The 20,031-nt window shown below is 52.9% G+C and overlaps 2 protein-coding genes across 2 annotated transcripts; one reads left to right on the forward strand and one right to left on the reverse strand.

The window, feature by feature from the left end:
* Positions 1 to 16,995: 16,995 nt before the first annotated feature.
* On the forward strand, positions 16,996 to 18,399 carry IUM83_04156 (uncharacterized protein; the record flags this gene model as incomplete). Its single annotated transcript, XM_067928211.1, has 4 exons — positions 16,996 to 17,181; positions 17,259 to 17,315; positions 17,389 to 17,413; positions 18,101 to 18,399. 4 exons carry the CDS (start codon positions 16,996 to 16,998, stop codon positions 18,397 to 18,399), a joined length of 567 nt encoding a protein of 188 aa, XP_067793782.1.
* Positions 18,400 to 18,688: 289 nt separating this feature from the next.
* Positions 18,689 to 19,994, reverse strand: IUM83_04157 (Ribonucleoprotein LSM domain; the record flags this gene model as incomplete). The annotated part of the gene is made up of 6 exons (XM_067928212.1): positions 18,689 to 18,715; positions 18,795 to 19,307; positions 19,378 to 19,459; positions 19,527 to 19,567; positions 19,640 to 19,776; positions 19,853 to 19,994. 6 exons carry the CDS (start codon positions 19,992 to 19,994, stop codon positions 18,689 to 18,691), a joined length of 942 nt encoding a protein of 313 aa, XP_067793765.1.
* Between the last annotated feature and the right edge of the window lie 37 nt (positions 19,995 to 20,031).

Here is a 20,031-nt window from a genome sequence, read left to right on the forward strand (position 1 = left end):
ACGGCCCTCGTGATCATGCTGCATCAACGCGCATCCGATCGCGAAATCGGATGCGTCACATACTACGTGAAATGGGCGATCTTGGTCAGCCACTGCCAAGATCGGTGCCTCAGTCAAGCCCCGCTTGACTGCATCGAATGCCTTTTGGCAATCGGGTTTCCAATTCCACACAGCTTCTTTCTTAAGAAGCTGTGATAGCGGGCGGATCTTGCCCGCGTAATCCTCCACGCACTTGCACAAGTACGTGGCCAAGCCAAGGAACTGCCTCAGTTCCTTGACACTTGAAGGTGTTGGCCATTCGTTAACCACTCTGACCTTTTCTGGGTCAGGGCGAACACCATTCTTCCCTATGAGACACCCGAGGACGGGTATCTCGCTCGCCCCGAAGATACACTTCTTCAGGTTCGCGTAGAGCTTATGCTTTCGCATAAGCTCAAGTAGCTTCAGGAGATGCACCCTGTGCATCTCTACGTCGGTCTTCCCGTCCACAGTCCGGCTGTGGATGAACACATCATCGAAGTTGTAGTGGGTCTAACTTGACTCACTACTTTAGCTTACACGTTGCGCAACGTGTATGAGGAAGCGTAAGTACTTAGTAATTACTTAGGTTAATTATATTTGAATACACAAATATAAGTTAACTTAGACAAGACTCCAAGTAGCTAGTTTAAGGTAAAATGAGAACTGTATTGTTTGTAAATTGATCTTCCTCTAAAATCTGCTAAAAACTGTTTATCATCTATGAAAGGGTTGGCAGCGGCTGGCTGTCAGAGCCCCGCTAATATGCATGTCTCTGATTGGTAGAAAGATGCTGCTTTCTACCAATAGGATCTTTTGGGTATGTGTGGACCACTCACTGTGGTGGTCGACTTCAATGTATCCATCGGTGTGTCTTACACCAATGTGAGGAAGTATTCAAAACGTTTAACAGATAACCTATCTGTTAAATTCACAAGTGGCTTGCAGCCACTTGTACGTGTAACCCCGTTACAGAAGTAGCTCGGCGCGAAGTCGCGCACCGAGCGCAACAAGTGCGTCACGCACCTGTTGAAAGTCGCAGGGGCGTTCTTAAGCCCCTGTGGCATTACTAACCATTCCCAGAGCATGCCGCTTGGCGTGCTCACTGCCGTGAGAGGGATATCGCTCTCACGCATTAGGATTTGATAAAATCCATCTCGCAAGTCGAGAGCACTGTAAACGGTGCTCCCTGCCATCGAATCGATGATAACATCTTTTCGCGGTATCGGCGTCTGCGCCGGTACCGTCGCATCGTTCAGCTTGTTGTAGGCATGAACGATGCGCCATCCGCCCTGTGGCTTTTTGACACAGAACGTCGGAGCACTGTGCGAGGACTTTGATTCCCGCACTTGTCCTGCTTTGCGACGACTTTCAAAGAAGTCGTCGATTGCTTTTACTTGCTCTCGCGGCAGTGACCACTGCCGCGTGACACAGTACTTCGTGCCCGGCACGAGATCAATCTCGTGTTGAATGTCCTTATCCTGCGGAAGCTCCGCAGGAATCTCTTCCGGGAGTACGTCTTTGTACTCCCTCAACAATTCGTAATAGGGACTCGACTTCAGCGAGTTCCAACCTTGTTCCTCGAAGCGCTCTCGCTTCGTCTTCGCACTGAGAGTGTCTTCACTCTCAGTGGTACTTCCCATGAAGAGCTGCCTCAGCTCTTCGCTCTCGCTCTTCGTTCTTTCGCTGTCCGAAAGAACGCAGACCTGCGTGATGCGTCCATCGTGCAAGTCGCGTGTGAAGCGCTTCCAGCTCACGGCTGGAAGCGAAGTCAACTCCGACGCCGACGTCGGAGGATTAGTGAGTTCCATTTCACGATACTGGAATCCAGTATCGGTACGCGTCAAGACGTTCAGCGTCTCAACGCCCGGCGTCACCGCCTCTGTCTGCCCGGCAGACAGTTCTTGTAGCGTCTCGGTCCCGGACCGAGACTTGCGCAGCGTTCTTCGCATGCGCCGTCTTCTTGTTGTGCGGAGCCCGGCTCCGCACAGTTGTTCTTCTGGTCCAGGCCCGGCCGTGGACAGTTGTTCGCCGGCGGACCCTGTCCGCGGGCGCGCGGTATCAAGCCCGGCTTGACCGCATTTTCCTTCGTGCAGCCCGGCTGCACGGTAACGTGTCCCTTCGCCGGCGGACCCTGTCTGCGGGCGCGCGATATCAAGCCCGGCTTGATCGCATGGCGCTTCGTCGTGCAGCCCGGCTGCACGACAGCATGCAAATTGCGTCAGTGCGGTACGTTTGCAACCGTCCGCACTGTTTGCAGCGTCAACTCCCGGAGTTGACACGCCTTCGTCACCTCGACGCCATTCATTGGCGGAGCCCCTCATGACCGAGGGTGCGTCGGCTCCCGGAGCCGACGCGTCGTTGTCGACCTGACCGCTTCGGGTCAGGGACTATCCCTTACACGCTTGAACGTGGGTGTTGGTTCCCGGAACCAACACATCTTTTTCTTCCGACGTCGGCAGCATTGCCGACGTGGATCTCACTTGTGCGCGCCCTCGCGCACTCCTTGGGCACTCCGGGACAGCGGCATTAAGCGCTGTCTCGACTGGCGAGCCGCGCGCACCTGTTGGTGCGTGCGCTGCGGTAACAGGGCCATCGCTCTCTGTTCCGCTGTCGCTGCCGAAGCGCACGAGCGTGCGCTTCTTCCAGTCTATCACCGGATCATGCCGTGCAAGCCACGGCATGCCCATTACTACGTCGAATTTATCGTCCAGGTCCAGGACGATAAAGTGTTCGACAAACACTCGTTGTTTGTACGAGAAGCGCACGTTCACGACGCGCTTCTCGGTCTTCACGATGGCACCTGTTGCAAGTCGTACCTCCAGAAGACTTCGAGGTGTATCTACCTCCTCGAAGTCAAGTCTCGGCAGGCTTCGTAGTCGAACAAAGTTGTTCGACGCGCCTGAATCCACCAAAGCTCGAAGAGAGTCACTCGCTCTCTTCGAGTAAACCTTCAAGATGACTAGGTTCGGCCTGTCATCTTGTTTCTTACAGTGAGAGCTGGTCTCACTGGGGGCTGCAGTCCTCAGTGTCGCGTGCCCGATGTCGGCACGCGCGACTGCATTACCAGTAGGGCGCCCCGCGCCTACTGGATGTTCACGTTTTTTGTTGGTCCGCGGAGATGCCTAGCATCGCCACGACGGCCACATCCAGGGGGCATGGGAGCTGTGCACTCCCGTACAAAGTGACCGATCCTTCCGCAACGGAAGCATCGCACGTTACCTCCCTGCTGCTGGTAACCAGCAGTTGTTGCGTTCGAGAGGTCCATTGGTTCTGGACCTCCCGTGCTCACTACCGGGCGCAGTTGCGGCCTCGGCACGTTCGCATGCAGGTTAGCCTGCCGCAGGCTAAACTCTTCTTGCATTGCGAGAGTAATCGGGTACTCTCGGTAGAGATAGGTCTTCACAGGCCCATCTCTCAGTCCCTTCATGAACGTGACGACCTTAGTCGCCTCGTGGTCACGATATTTGAGACCAAGTATCGTGCGCGCTGCGCGTAAGCATGGACGTCATGCTTACCCTGCTGAAGGTCGAGGAACTCCGCCCTCGACCGGAACTCGTTTTGCGGGGGCTCAAACGCTTGTTTGAGCTCCTCTTTGAACACTTCGTACGTGCTGAAGCACGTAGGATCGGAGAGTCGGCGTCCATATGCCCAACTCCTTGCGCGTCCGCCAAGGCAGGACATGGCGAACGCGACCTTCGACAGCGGGTCGACGATACGTCGAGCCGCTATGGCTGTGTCGAGCTCGACAAGCCATCGGAGGAGAGGCTCGCCCTCTCTTCCCACGTAATTGCTTACGCTCAATTTTAATGATTGAGCACGCGGTGTCGTCCCTGACGACGCCGTTACTGAGGAAGCAGCATCACGCTGCTCCTTCATGATGAATCCCAGAGGAACACCATGTTGCTCCGTCGGCGATAGCGTACGCAGCATCGTAGCTATCGCCGCTTCTCCAATGACTGTTGACAGTCGTTGGAGGTGTGGTGTTGTAGCACGCACAAAATCGTCAAATGTGGATACTAGCACAAACCACAACAATAGCCGAGCTAGTCGGCTCTTGTTGGCCTGCGCTGAGTTGCCCCAAGCGGTTCTGCCCTTCCGGGACAGAAGTGGCTCGCCTCCGCCGTGACCAAGTACCCCAAGCCAGTCAAATCACGGAGGTCAGCTGAGCTACCTGCCTTCGGGTTCAGAAATCCTGTGCCCTCCACCAAAGGATGGACGACGGCGCGCGAGCGCTTTTACAGATCGCCGGGGCAGAAGCAACCCGACTTGAAGAGTAACGGCACCCGGGCTGTCCGGCGTACCGGCTCGCCGACCTGGCGAGACTTGCTCCTTTCGCGCTTGGCGAGATTTGCCCAACCCGGGCCGACTTATCTCTTGGCGCTGCCAGTCGAGTACCCTCCAAGCTATGCCTCTCGGGTACCGACGGCAGGCATAATCCGACCCCGCGCAGTGACTTACGGAGAAGTGTACATGTGTGGTGGGCCTAGAAAAAAATCCTGCTCTGTTGGTTCTTAAGTCTCTTGGACGCCCTGAAAGGGCGCCTCCACTATTCCTAAGGTCCTATACAAATATCAAGTGAAATGGAGTGATTTCGGATCTCGGCCGACCCTTCACCCTCTCAGCGACGCTTCGAACTCGGCGGAGCCGGATAAGTTGTCCGGATAACCCGGTGAGCTCGACGGGGAGGTCTCGCCGACTCGGCTGAGTGCTGCTGGGCTCGCCGGGCTCACGCTTGGTCCTCTTGTGCGCCTTCTGGCCGTGCACCGCGTCGTCTGGGCGGCCGGCGGCTCTGTTTAGCCGAGCTCAAGGCCTGGAAACTGCCTTGAACTCGGCTGAGCGTCTCCTAGCGTCCCCGCACTCGGACCGCCGTACGTGCGTCTTCTCCTTGCGTGGAGCCACCCGTCCTTGGTCTCCGGTGCTCTTGATTCCCATTCAGTCGGCCGCAGTGCGCTCGTGAAGCCTGCGATCTCGGCGATCTCGGCGGACTGGCACAGTGTACCATCCAGCCGAGTAGCACCGTCGGTGCTGCTTTCCTGGCCGTCTTGGTACTGCGAGCTCGGCGGACTGGCACAGTGTACCATCCAGCCGAGTAGTACCGTCGGTGCTGCTTTCCTGGCCGTCTTGGTACTGCGAGCTCGGCGATCTCGGCGGACTGGCACAGTGTACCATCCAGCCGAGTAGTACCGTCGATTCCGCTATTAGGCGGATTTGGTACACTGTTCCACTTGGGTGCTAAACAAAACTGATGTTTCCTACACCACAACTGCCCCAGCGATGTTACGAGCAGGAGTGGTGAGTGACGTGGCTCATCTGGTGTGTCCCACACGAACTTCTCCCGTCCAGTCAAATTTGTCGCTCACATTCCCCAAATCGAAACTGGTCGGAGCGACTGGAGCGCGACCTCGGCTCCCTCGCTCCGTGAAGGTGAAGCCTTCGAATGACTTGACCCTTGGCTCACACCTTGTCTGACATGTGGTCTCTGTGCCCCACTATGTATCTGCGGTTATAGATGCCTCTGTCGATGAGACCAGGCACCGCCGTCCGGCCAAATCAGTGTTCGGTTGGCAGCTCCTTCGCAGTCCGTGACGGTCCCGGCTGGACGAGGTGATGTCGGCTGGGACCCCCGCAACTCCGCTAAGCTCGACCGGGGTCGCCTTGGACACATCCAGTCGAGTTGGATCTCGGCTCCAGCATGCCCCAGCCGACGTGGAACTCGGCGATGCTCGGTCGAGCCGACTTCGACGCGTCCAACCGGTATTGGACTCGGCTACGCTCGGCTCCAGCATGCCCCAGCCGACGTGGAACTCGGCGAAGCTCAGTTGAGACGACTTCGATACGTTCCGACGAGATCGAGCTCGTCCACGCTCGGCGGAGGCGACTTCGACACGTCCAGTCGAGTTGGAACTCGGCGATGCTCAGATCCAGCACGGTCCAGCCGACGTGGAACTCGGCTACGCTCGGCCGAGCCGCCATCGATACGTCCCGACGAGATCGAGCTCGGCGACGATCGGCCGAGACGACTTCGACACGTCCAGTCGAGTCGGCGCCACGTCAACAAGGTTCATGAACTTCCATTCGTTCATTACGGACCCTCCGTTTCTCAGCGAAATCGACTTCCTCTGCTGGTACTTCGCCTGCATCGGGTACGGCATGCTTTCACTCCATGCTTCTCGGCTCAATCTCCACTCAACTCCATTTCGGTATTATGCAATCATATAATCATACAGTTGACGCAGTATCCTTCATCGTCTGGACTCGGCCTGCTGTCTTCACCGAGTCGGCGGATCATCATTTGGTGCAATAGCTTTAGTCCACATCCGCAACTTGCACCAATTGCAGACGGATTTCACGTGTCTTGTATTGCAGACAATCGAATGGCAAAACGCCCCACGACATTGGTGACAACAGTTCCCAATTCGGGCTTTTCCCACTCGATGCCCTCGTCGCTCTAAGTAATAGGGGCGGACGGTCCCCTGGAGCAACGTCTTGAATGTCGTCGTCCGCATCATCACCGAACTCGGTTGCGAAGTTGCACTGGGCGGGACGCGAGTTACACACGTACCCAACCAGCGGCGAGGTCTCACCGACTCCACTAAGCAGCTCGGCGATCAACTTCGCCTTGCCGAACTCGGCGTTTTCATCATCACCATCACTTCCTCGGTCTTGGGCGTTGTCCCCGCCTAACTGGACAGTGCCGGTCACTTCCATCGTCATATCAATGGTCGGCTCACCAGCTGAGTTCGTCCTCGCGAGAGACGAACCTCCAGCCGTCGCTGGGCTGGCCCAACTCGGCGGCGACCTTCCCTCGACCATCCTGCTCAGTACTCGAAACTTGGTTTACTTGGCACCAGCGAATTCAAGCACACCCTGCTCCCGGGTCGCGGAACCAGTTGTGGTGTTGTAGCACGCACAAAATCGTCAAATGTGGATACTAGCACAAACCACAACAATAGCCGAGCTAGTCGGCTCTTGTTGGCCTGCGCTGAGTTGCCCCAAGCGGTTCTGCCCTTCCGGGACAGAAGTGGCTCGCCTCCGCCGTGACCAAGTACCCCAAGCCAGTCAAATCACGGAGGTCAGCTGAGCTACCTGCCTTCGGGTTCAGAAATCCTGTGCCCTCCACCAAAGGATGGACGACGGCGCGCGAGCGCTTTTACAGATCGCCGGGGCAGAAGCAACCCGACTTGAAGAGTAACGGCACCCGGGCTGTCCGGCGTACCGGCTCGCCGACCTGGCGAGACTTGCTCCTTTCGCGCTTGGCGAGATTTGCCCAACCCGGGCCGACTTATCTCTTGGCGCTGCCAGTCGAGTACCCTCCAAGCTATGCCTCTCGGGTACCGACGGCAGGCATAATCCGACCCCGCGCAGTGACTTACGGAGAAGTGTACATGTGTGGTGGGCCTAGAAAAAAATCCTGCTCTGTTGGTTCTTAAGTCTCTTGGACGCCCTGAAAGGGCGCCTCCACTATTCCTAAGGTCCTATACAAATATCAAGTGAAATGGAGTGATTTCGGATCTCGGCCGACCCTTCACCCTCTCAGCGACGCTTCGAACTCGGCGGAGCCGGATAAGTTGTCCGGATAACCCGGTGAGCTCGACGGGGAGGTCTCGCCGACTCGGCTGAGTGCTGCTGGGCTCGCCGGGCTCACGCTTGGTCCTCTTGTGCGCCTTCTGGCCGTGCACCGCGTCGTCTGGGCGGCCGGCGGCTCTGTTTAGCCGAGCTCAAGGCCTGGAAACTGCCTTGAACTCGGCTGAGCGTCTCCTAGCGTCCCCGCACTCGGACCGCCGTACGTGCGTCTTCTCCTTGCGTGGAGCCACCCGTCCTTGGTCTCCGGTGCTCTTGATTCCCATTCAGTCGGCCGCAGTGCGCTCGTGAAGCCTGCGATCTCGGCGATCTCGGCGGACTGGCACAGTGTACCATCCAGCCGAGTAGTACCGTCGGTGCTGCTTTCCTGGCCGTCTTGGTACTGCGAGCTCGGCGGACTGGCACAGTGTACCATCCAGCCGAGTAGTACCGTCGGTGCTGCTTTCCTGGCTGTCTTGGTACTGCGAGCTCGGCGAGGTCGGCGGACTGGCACAGTGTACCATCCAGCCGAGTAGTACCGTCGGTGCTGCTTTCCTGGCCGTCTTGGTACTGCGAGCTCGGCGATCTCGGCGGACTGGCACAGTGTACCATCCAGCCGAGTAGTACCGTCGATTCCGCTATTAGGCGGATTTGGTACACTGTTCCACTTGGGTGCTCAACAAAACTGATGTTTCCTACACCACAGAGGGCTTCCCACTATGGGTCAGACAGGTGGGGGCAGTCAGCGCGTGCAACATGCGTTGCAGGCTTGTTGAAGCTCTCCATGGGCACCACCGTGCTCATGTGGTTCTCGGCTCCGCGTTCGCACACCGCGTACTAACATCAAGCAGTCGGTCGTTGGACGGACTACAAAGTGCTACCAGGTGTAGTGGGTCTAACTTGACTCACTACTTTAGCCTACACGTTGCGCTACGTGTATGAGGAAGCGTAATTACTTAGTAATTACTTGAGTTAATCATATTTGAATACACAAATATAATTTAAATCAGATAAGGCTTCAAGTAGCTAGTTTAAGGTAAAATGAGAACTGTATTGTTTGTAAATTGATTTTCCTCCTAAATTTCTAAAAACTGTTTATCATCTATGAAAGGGGTTGACAGCGGCTGGCTGTCAGAGCCCCGCTAATATGCATGTCTCTGATTGGTAGAAAGATGCTGCTTTCTACCAATAGGATCTTTGGGTATGTGTGGACCACTCATTGTGGTGGTCCACTTCAATGTATCCATTGGTGTGTCTTACACCAAGGTGAGGAAGTATCTAAAACTTTTAACAGATAACCTATCTGTTAACCTTTACTACCCAGCTTGAAAGCCCACACGTGGGATCGGCAAATATCCCACGGGTGGGCTTTAGCGGATTAGTTAAATGCAAAAGAAAATGTATTAGAGAGAGTGTTTAGAGGCTACTAGTTAGCCCAATGTAGTGTTTAAATGGAGCGAGTGGCAGTCCCGACCTGTCTTCAGGCCACAAACACCAAAGAAATTGTTCTACAGTGGGTCCGAGCACCCAGAGCAGTAAAACGAGGCCTTCCGCCCGCAAATACTGCATTTGCGCTGAGCACGCAAGATTGTTCCGCTAAGACGCTTGTAGTGGGGGAGCGTGCTGAATGCATTGAGTGTGTGAGTTGGTGGCGCTACGTCGTCACGGAAATCAGCAGCAGTAGTGACCATCGTCGAGCGGTGCATCACAAAGTCATTGAAGACCAGTTGATAGGACAATTGAGAGATGAAGGTGTTGAAGTCGACAATAGCCGATTCTAAGAATCCAGATTCGACTGCTTCATACTGATAGGCACGGAAAGCATCCACTACCACCATGCCAAACACAGTAGCGAGCAAACGGTGCTGCCACTGCATTGTGTGCCATGTTCGTTCCATCTCGAGGCTACCCTGTCGAAGATGATCGTGAACATCAATCACCGAGAACTTCGAGAAAAAGAGCTCCACCATTTGCGGGCGCTGGATACGTCGATCGTACTGTATAGTTTTCAGCTGGTCGTTGTCTAGGATGAGCTTGTGTCGACGGCGAACGCTGTCATTGCCAGGAAGTGACGTTCCGCGGTTTGAGATGAGGCACTTTGCTTTGCGGTCAGCCCAGCAGAGAGTATACATCGTGGTGCTTTTAGGAGTTTTGCTCTGTAGCATCTTAAATGACCCGCGAGCGGGCTCAGTGCCAAACCACTCCGTCATATATTTTTTCGGATACTCCCGAGATGCTGTTTTGACATTCCCATGAAGTAAAGGCCGCAAAGATTTTCAAGTTGCACAAGGGTTTTAACCGAAGCAAACGCACTGTCTGCAACAACGGTACGCCCGCTACCTTTGTAAACTTCAGAAAGCCGAAGTACAATCGCTGTGCCCTCGCCAAACAACGCGTGGTATGGCTTCTGACGTTGGCGTTCAGCTCCCTCCATCAAATTTAGTCCCAATAGCACGCCCGAATCATCATCAGCTATAGCTTTGAGTTCAGCACCCACGCCTTCTGGCTTTCTTGGGATTTTTATTTTGTGAGGTATGCCATCGTGGCAGTATTTACCCTCTTTTCCCTGCCAGGCGCTCATGCACTCGTCCACGCAAATAATCTCCCCGGGTGATACTACATCGCGACGGCGTGAATTAAATCCATCTATCAGCGGCCTAATAGATTTCCATGGGTCATCTGACGGTACATCATCGGAAAAAGAGAGCGCGGCCGAAATATTTTCAAAGGCATGTCGGGTAATGCAGTAGCGCTCGCCAAAGTTAGCTGCCGTGCCAACCATGCCCTCAGGGACTGCTTTTTCCCAGTAGGTCCGCAAGGGACCGCGTCGAGGCTCGACTGTGATCGCAAGACGAACTCCTAGAAAGCGAAACAAGTCGCCTTCAGCAATTGGGCGCTGCTTACGCTCCACCAACCTGGTATTCGTGTGCTGTAGAGTTGTTTGTATAGTTGACCACGGGTACATCAAGTAGAAATATTTGGCGAAGGTTTTTTCTCCTAATGCTAGCGTCGATGGCCAACGAAAAAAAGTTTTGCGCTTGCGTTGCAGCGTTGCAGGGTCGACAAGAAGGTCGGAGCAAAATTCCCAGATGCGGTTGTGGGCAAGTACTTTTCCGTCGTTAGAAATACCATATACCATCGTAGACGTAACATCTACGCTGTCTTCTTCATCTTCCTCCTCCTCTGAAGACGATTCCGACTCAGAAGATGACCAGTCACCCGAGCCAAGCCCCGAATCAGCACCAGCTAACAGTAAAGCGGTCATCGACTCTAGAGACGCCGTAGGCTGGTTCCGCGTGGCTGCATCGCTATTGAGGGGCTGTAGTAGCTGTATTGCACGCGCCGACACTGCCTGTACTGATTCATCGCCCCACTGAACGCTGTACCATGGCTGGCGTTTGCTGTTGTCGATCGACAGAACGACACCCTCCTTGCCCAGTGTCCCTTTAGACTTTCCTTGAACACGATTTCCCACAGCGAGTTTTACCATGAAGACAGCTTCGTTTGTGACCGAAAAAAAAGCGCTAGATAGCTCAGACCTTCCTCTCTATTTTTAAACGAACTACGTACACTAGGTATTTGCAGTAGCTTCTAAACTAATATTTATAGGTGGGCCCACGCGTGGGCTCTGTGGGGAGTAAAGGTTAAAATCACAAGTGGCTTGCAGCCACTTGTACGTGTGACCCTGTTACAGTACCTGCGTGACGACCGACCCCCAATATTCTGCACTTGCATCTGTAAAAAGGCAGACCAGTGCGTCATCTTTTGGATGCGCCAACGGGACCATTTTCAACAGCGCTCTTTTTACAACGGCCACAGCTTCTTCATGAGTTCTATCCCATCCCACGTCACTTAGTTTGACACGAGCTAGGATGTTCTTCTTTCGGCTTTTCGCCACATTGGCGGCTACATCCAGTAGCTCGTATAGCACACCCGACAGCTTTGCGTAATCAGGAATACTAGCCCTCATCCAGTTAATGGCGCACAATAGCTGCTGCAAATCGGCTGCAGTTTGTGGCATCGGCATGTCAACCAAACCTGCCACTCTGTCCGAACAGTGTGAAATGCCATCACCACTGATCGTTCGGCCGCACCACTGCACTTTTCTCGTGAAAAAATGACACTTCTTCGGATGAAGTTTGAGACCGTACTCCGAGCAGCGCTGGAGCACTCGTTCCAACAAATTCAATAAACCAGAGATTGATTATTCATAGCCAAGGATATCATCAAGCCACGCTAGGACTCCGTGATACAGTAGATCACCAAAAACCAATTCAACTGAACCTTGACAATGGGCGACAGAATCGGACGCGCCCATGGGTACCCTCGTTGGTGTATGCATCCCTTGTGAGTCATTATGGTGTACATTTCTTGGCAAATGCGTGCTAGCAACAGCTGCCAGTACCCGCGAAACCAGTCAAGGACAAAATAAACTTCAGACCCTTCCAAAGAGCTCATAGCCACTTCAAGATTTGGCATAGGCCAAGTCATTGGTTCTGTGCACTTGTTCACACGACGAGTATCCACAACCATACGTAGATCATCATCCTGCTTCGGAACCACAAACGCTGGAGAAGCCCATCTGCTACGGTGGTTTTCATATAACAATCCAGCTTTCACAAGCTCGTCAACGTGTCATTCTAGAAATTCCCGATGCAACGGGGGATAGCGTCGTGCTCTGCATTTCACAGGTTCTGCACCAGGTTTCAAATGCACTTCAAGTGGTGGGACCTTCAGAGGCGGATCACCACCAAATTTGAGACGAAAAACATCTTCATGCTGAAAAACGATTCGACGCAGCTCTTTCGCAGCATTCGGCGGCAATCCTTGCCCCACCGCATCTTAAATCGCAGCTTCTAGTGCACTACGAACATCCGCCGTTGTTTTGGACTTATCTTGGTCGACAGCGGGAGTTGAAGCACGAAAATCTTTTTCATCCGGCGCTGATATGATGTCATCTTCCAACCGGACCCGCTCTCGAAGCTGCTGAACACGAATTATCGGAGGCTTATCCTCGGACGATAGCGCTTCTGCACCAGCCAAAGCAGTATTAGTACGGCTCATCGCTTCCAAATCCCACACAGGTTGTTTCCGCAAAGCCTTCACAAGGAAACCATCTGTTGAATAACCTAGTTTCTTCATTACCGGACGTCCAATACCGAGAGATAACGTTTCATCACCGTCATACACCCAGCATTTTAGATTTCGCAAACGAAATGGACCAGCTGAAGTAGTAAGAATCACTTCATCAAAGCATGCCATGCGCGTCACAGGTAGCGTCCTGTCACCGAATGGTAAAAGTTCACCTTTCTTCTGGGCCAATCGGATAAACTTGCCAATACTTTCAAGATGGCGAATGACGCCAACACTAACCACCGTATCATCGGCCCCTGAATCCAGCAGAGCAGCTCGAACTGGAGCATGGCATCCACGCAGCCATCATCGTCTTCAAAAAGAGGATCGAGGTGGTCTTGCTGGCCAGGGCCGCTTTCCGGCACTGGGACCTTAATCTTCGTAATCTTGGTTGCTTTTTCGCGCTGCTCCGCTCGCCGCGCAGCAATCAGTGTCTTGGCTTCACCCTCAACAGCTAACGGACAGTCTTTTACTCGATGATCTGTCGAGTTGCACTTTAGGCAAGGGAACGCCGTTTGCTCAGGAACTTTTTGCGACGGTGTAGCAGCACCTTGAGCGTTTGGTTTCACACTCGAAAACTTTTGCGATTTTTGTTTCGGTTTTTGCTGTTGCTGTTGCTGCTGCCCTCGACCGCCTTGTAAACCTTTCGATGGTCCTGGACCGGACCCTTGTTGTCCCCCAGGTTTTTGCTGTTCCTTTGGCTTCGCAGCACCCGAGCTTGTCGAGCCCATGGCAGTCTCCCAGACAATGTATCCGCGAAGCAGCTGTCGAACCCACTTGGAGAAACGAACAACATCCTTTTTGTAAGCCTTGAACTGCTCCTGCGTTAACTTCCGCTCCACAGCTAGCTTGAACGCAGGAGGTGCTAACGCAGCGACCAAATAATTCACCAACTTCTTTGGTTCACGATCCCGGATAACATGGTCCATACTATGCGTGATCAACACTAGTTCCATGTCATCAATCAAATTTTCAACACGAGACACCGCATCAGGAAGTGACACGTCCATCTTCAAGGACTTCATTTCCTTGTCGACTGCAGTATAATCATCATCATTTTCGGGAACGCGTGCTTCGAGAAAATATTGAACTAGCATGGCTTCAGTCACGTTTTCCACCGTAGTTTCCAGCTCGTAAAAACAAATCCGCCGCAACGTTCTAGACTCAACACAATTTTTAACCGGCATCACGTACGGCTTGTTGTATGCTGACTCGTACGCACTCAGCGCAAACAGTAGGTTTGATATGCGCGCATGAATTCTCTGCGCTCGGCCATCATACGCCCCTTGTACAAAGGTGCCCGCGGAAGTGATGGAGCGTTGCTCACACGGCTAATCTCACTTACATCCGGCATTTCTTCGTCAGAGTCGAAGTCATCCTCAGACTCACCTCCATCGCCGTAAGCGAGAGGTACGCCTCCACCACCACCAGCACCACCAGGGTTACCAAGGATTTCACGTCCCGAATCTCCCGGCGTATCATTGTCACCTCCATCGTGTCCAGCCTGGTCTTGGGCCGGTCGCCACGACCGAGAGCGAAATGGGTCACTGTGCCTTGCGGCATCAGCAGCCCCAGTAGCAGCACCACCCACCCCGCGTCGGGCCGCAGCAGTGTCTGCCGTCCGCCTCGGCGAGAGCGACCTGAACGGGCCGCGTCCCAACCGAGCTTGCGTCTTGATAGACATGCGCGTCTTCCGAGATGATCGCGCTTGTCTTGTCAATGTCTGGAGTCCTTCATTAACACCTTCGCCTGTCGCCGCAGTTGGCACGCGCGACGGTTCCGGTGGGGGCTCCATGACGAGAACAGCTAGTAGTCGAACTCGCTGAACTAAAGTTAACTTTGATCCGACTTCGCACTCACTTGTGCTCTCGGCTGCCAGTTTCCAACTGGGGTTTTTATTATCTTTTGCTTTTTACCTTTTCTGCGGCCCTCTTGGCCTCTTTTGGAACACACGAATTGCACCTAGCTACTCCTAACATGCACCTAGGTTCACATCCACTTCCGAACGCTATATGAACGTCCTTGTGAGTCGACATGAAACACAATCTGCCTGCACCCTGTCGACAGGATGCAGCAGAACACAAAGTGAGCTGAATTTTGAGCATACATTTTCGTTTGGCGTGTTCAACACGTGTTTCGGCTTCCACCGAATGTGCGGAAGTTGAAAGTCGGATTATGCTGACTGTTGCCGCGGAGATTGGTAGGGCGGTGGCTCCGTGCTGGTTGCGGTAACGGAGACAAGTGATGACATTGATGCACAGCCATAATGGTGATCAAGCACATGGTTGCAGCTTGTTGGCGACGGTTCCTTGTTAAATAAACCCTACGTAAGGCTTTCGTCTTGGACTTGAGGGTGACTTCAACAAGATGCTTTAATTTTCTCTTCTTAATACATTGCTGTCGCTCACTTAAGTAGGTGATATCTAACGACTATAGTTTGGAGCGTGACGACAAGTGCGAGACCCCATGGCGACGGTAATGGCCGCTTCACGAAAATTGGTGCCCACTACCGGTATGAAAAACTAAATCGCTGAATTCGAAGAGTCACGAAAGTCTTGGTAAAGTCGCCTCGACCCGGTCGATCGACTGATGGAGGATCAGGCCCCCACGCAGTCTCCTGCTTGGGACAGCTACTACTCTCAAGAGCAGTCAAGCGCGGAGGGTGAGTGGGTCGAGTGCACCAGCGATAATGGCGAGATGTACTACACGAACGTAGTCACAGGCGAAACTTCATGGACCAAGCCTGGCTCGGAGCTAGAGCAGAATGACCAGACTGCTGTTTGGGCAGAAAACCCCACCGAAGGAGATGGAGAATATACTCAATGGGAGGCCGCTGAAACTCTGGTAGATGTTGAAAATGGAACGAATGCCTCAATGGACATGGTCGATGAAGTCGTGCAATGGCTGGAGTTGTTTGATCCTGCCCAGCATGCCATATACTACTTCGCGCCACAGTCCGGTGAAGTTCGTTGGGAGTCACCTCCCGAGGGCACAGCATTCGTTCGACACTGCGATAGTGAAGCAGTTTTGAGTGCCATTATTTCGTTGCAAAGCGCTGCTAGGTCGCAGCAAGCCCGAGCGCGAATAACGACACTAAGACAGGAGAAACACCTCGAGCATCCATCGGGAGAAAACCACAACGCAAATCTACAAACTTCTGGCACTGGAGCAGCTCAACTAAGTGAGCAAGCACAGTGGGTGGAGGTGTATGATCCGGCAATGCAACAGCAGTATTACTACAGCCCACGTACCAACGAAACACGATGGGATGCTCCAGAAATTTTCGTCAATTCCTCTGAAGATCGCAAGGTAGCAGCGGCTATATCAATCCAGTCATTGTCTCGTGGTCGACATGCACGAAAGCAAGTTCATGAACTCCGAGAGCGCGTGCCGCAGCATGAATATCACCAGCAACACTTGCACAATTTGCTGAAGGATGATTCGGAGCGAGAAGCAATGTGCCGCCAGGAGATGAATCACCAGGAGCTGCATCAGCTTAAAGGGGGCGACCGATTTTGGGGTCTAGATGCTCGTGAGCGCGAAGCATTGCAGCTGCGTCTTGGACAAGAAATACTGGCTCTGTCTATGGATGGCCAACGCGCTTCAATTCGATCCCCTCATTCTGGCTCAATCGTAACTACCATACCACCGATTGAGTATCTGGAGTTTGAAGACGTTGAAGATGTGATGGATTCAGAGCGGCTCCAACGAGAACTACAAGATGAACAAGACGCTTGCATTGCAATGTCCAATGAAGAAGCCCATCAATGCCAGAACGGAGATAGTTTTTGGGGCATTCAAGCGGAGGAGGCTAGACAAGAAAAAGCTAATATCGTTATGGCTGAAGAAGAGGCCGCCAGCCGCCGCTTTGCTGAAAGTGTGGTTGAGCAGGCTTTAAGCGCTACATGGGAGGCCGAAGTTGTGCAAAATGCCACGAAAGAACTAGCTGCGCGCGGTGGACAAGAGCAACGCATTCAGGCTCGGTATCTTCGCTGGTTCTACAGCCAATGCATTTCAGTTGATGAATTACTGGACTATAGGTGGCCTACCAAGCAGCAACAAGAAACGTTAGAAGAAGCATCCTCGTCAGTCAAGAAGCGACGGCAGCCTGTTGCACAACCCTACGAAGATATTGTTGGGTCAGCAACGCCGTATCCACTCGACGACATAGTATTTCGTGAGCGATTAGAGTACGGCGACTTGCGCTACGGCCTTCGATCGACTCTGACAGTTCATCAGCAGGGCATACATGGCACGAAAGGTACCCACTTCGAGATAACCATGGCTCCACCTGAGTGTGCTTTTGATGAACCCGCAGCCGCTGCACTCTTAAAGAGCGAATTCGTAGCATTCTCGTCCGATCAACAAGGTGAGAGCTCATTTGATGATCGCCACGAGCGTCAGGAAGTTCACACTGGAGGGGGAGATTTAACGCCCGGGTCTTCAGTCAACTATCGTCGTTCGGAGGTACGTTGTGATCGTTAAAGTAGCATTGCTGGTTGTCTGAAAAGCTTGAGAATGACTGACGGCTGCTTTGCCAACAGATTCCCGATCCACACATTCCAGCGAGATTTAACGGTGTTCCATACAAACCTAACCAGGTGAGCAACGCACTTTCATCAAAAGTCAAGTATCCTGTACACATACATATCATTACGTTGTTCATGCTTACAGATTAGTCCTACTCGAGATATCCTACGTGGGGACCATCGAAAAGTCAACCAGCTACCGTCTCTATCCAGATCAAATCCAACTACAGAGGCTACAAAGCTTCGACAGTCAAAGACCAAAACGCGCATAAAGTCAAAAGTGCCTGGTGAAGCTGCCCAGCAACAGCCCAATAATGGAAACAATTCTACTTCGACACGTGGACTTGAAGTGAACATTCCGCTCACTGACACAACCGACGAAGGTCCTCGCGCCCAATTCAAGCGACAAGAACATCAAGTGCTGTCGAGGCTGTTTGCTCTCATGGATTTGGATGGAAGCGGTACTGTGAATCAAAGTGAGATGAGGTGGGCTCTGCAGCGCGATGCTGAGATACACTCACTGGCCAAAACGTCACCGTTGCTTCGTTTGCTACTGAAACAACGCACCCGACTAGAAGCCCTATTTTCATGCAAAACTACAGATGATGGCAACGCTGGTATTGCTACTCGAGATGAGAGTAGCGATGAACTGTCCTGGGAAGAATTTCTAGCACGGTGCGAACACTCGTACGCCTGCTTGATGTCTGAAGGTCTCATCCAGCCAGACGCCATCACTACTACAAGCCGTGCTGAGAATCGTTTACGTGGGAACCATGCTCCCAACAGTTATGAGTACGCCAATCCAGCAGAGAGAGAAGCCGAAACACGGACAATCCGGCGGGTGTTCGCATTATTAGATATCGACCAAAACGGAGTGGTGGACGTTGCTGAGGTTCAGCGAGCTCTCTACAACTCGGCCGTGGCCGCACCAAGAAGTGCTTCCAGACCAAGTTCCACCGGGGCAGTTTCCAAAGAGCTTCGAACTCTGGTTGAAGGCTCCAGAGTGTTGCAGCCTATGCTGCACCAAGAGCTATTCATGACTGCGTTCACAAAATTCGAGCCGCTGGACCCGCGCGGGATCAGCGAGGAAGAGTTTGTGGCGTTCTGCCTTGAGATTGCTCAGGTTGCTGCCGCCAATAACATGGTTTCAGCGTAGGGTAGTCCAGCGGAGAAAAGCTACGATCAACCAAGAAGTTTAGTTTTAGCTCTTAACATTGGCTCCAGCGCGTCAAAAATTGCAGCGATAGCAAGGCGATCACGGGGTTTGTTCTCAGGATCGGCTGATATCGCTGTAATGGGATAGAATATACAGCACGGACCACTACGCCATGCAAGAATACTGGTCCCATTGTGACTTTTCTCCTTTGCTGACGATTTAATTGGGATACTTTTCCACACCAGTTGATCAAGCTTCTCATAGGTCTCCAAGGTGCTGGCAAATGCAGTTAAGACTGGTGCAAATAGTGATAAAGCTGACAGTTCCACGAAAGGAAGCAGAACCTCAGCGATGTCGTAGGCAAGTCCTGTCCGATGTGGCTCCATCAGACCCACCTTTCTCTTATTCCAGCAAATCTCGATCACTCTTCGGAATTCTTGCGGGTCAGAGTGATTCATCACGGCGTTCTTCGCCCCCCACCGAGTCTTCTTCTTGGGCTTCTTTGTCCTGCTAGTGCTACGCTTGGCAGGAGACGAAATCATGGCACGAGTAGACGCCATTATGTTCCGAATGCTAATGTTCTGCGTGCTTCCGCGGGATATATCGGAGAGGGAGGGATTAACAGATCGGACAGCTTTTCGGCACTCTTCCTCGCGGTCGTCCAAGTTTGCCACTTTCGCACCGCTATTTCGCTTTTCAACCTCTTCATCACTGCAAACATTTGAAAAAGAATCGTCCGAGCGAGCCGAGTAGTAGAAGAAGAGGAACATATCAGTATCTCCTGGCACACCTTGACCATTTTTAACGTCCTTTAGTCGGGACAGGAAAATATCTTCACTCAGACTCATGAGCTGGTGCTCAACTGCTTCGTCGATTGCCTGAGAGAACGCATGTCGAAAACGGCGGGACTAGATTAAAAAGCGACGAAAAGTATCATGTTAATACACAAATCCAGACACAACAGGGTAGGTGACTCACAATTTGGTTCAGGGTGGTCATTAGCTGCACCTCGAAGCTCTCCGCATTTTCGTAGTTGGAAGCAACGCGACGGACCAACCATCTGCAAAAAGGATACCAAAAGTGTTAACCGATATATATCGCTCATAAACCTCTGTTCCAAGACCTACTGGGCCAGATGTGCGTCAAAGTCGGGCTCCGTAAATAATACCTATTGACGGGGTACCGGTGGTGAAGCATTAGATAATGGCATACTAATGACTGTTGAAGCAAAGGGACGAACCACGAGAAGCTTGCTGGACGGGGTGGCTGCAAGCACAATATTTTCTAGTGGCGTGGCAAACATCATAATCTGAGCACCATCACTTGCCGCCAACTCATCATTTGAGGCGTAGTTGTCCACTGATCGGGTGCTGCTGCCTAACGGCAAGTTCGGCAAGGCACAATGACACATTAGATCCCTTTGGGAGGCAAACGTAGTACACAACGATCGTACCTGCGAAGTTCTGAAGCGCAAAGATGAGTGCACTAAGGTTAAGCCGTTCTGTCTTCGGGTGTCGCGCATCAAACGCCTCGGAGAAAGATTTGGTGTAGTGCAAGGCCCCGGAGGACATCTCCACGAGCACGACGCCCTCCATAAGTCCTCAACGTTACTTGGGGCCCGCTGTTGTAATA

This window comes from Phytophthora cinnamomi (genome assembly GCF_018691715.1).
Source record: "Phytophthora cinnamomi strain GKB4 chromosome Unknown Contig27, whole genome shotgun sequence".
NCBI classification, from domain to species: Eukaryota; Oomycota; class Peronosporomycetes; order Peronosporales; family Peronosporaceae; genus Phytophthora; species Phytophthora cinnamomi.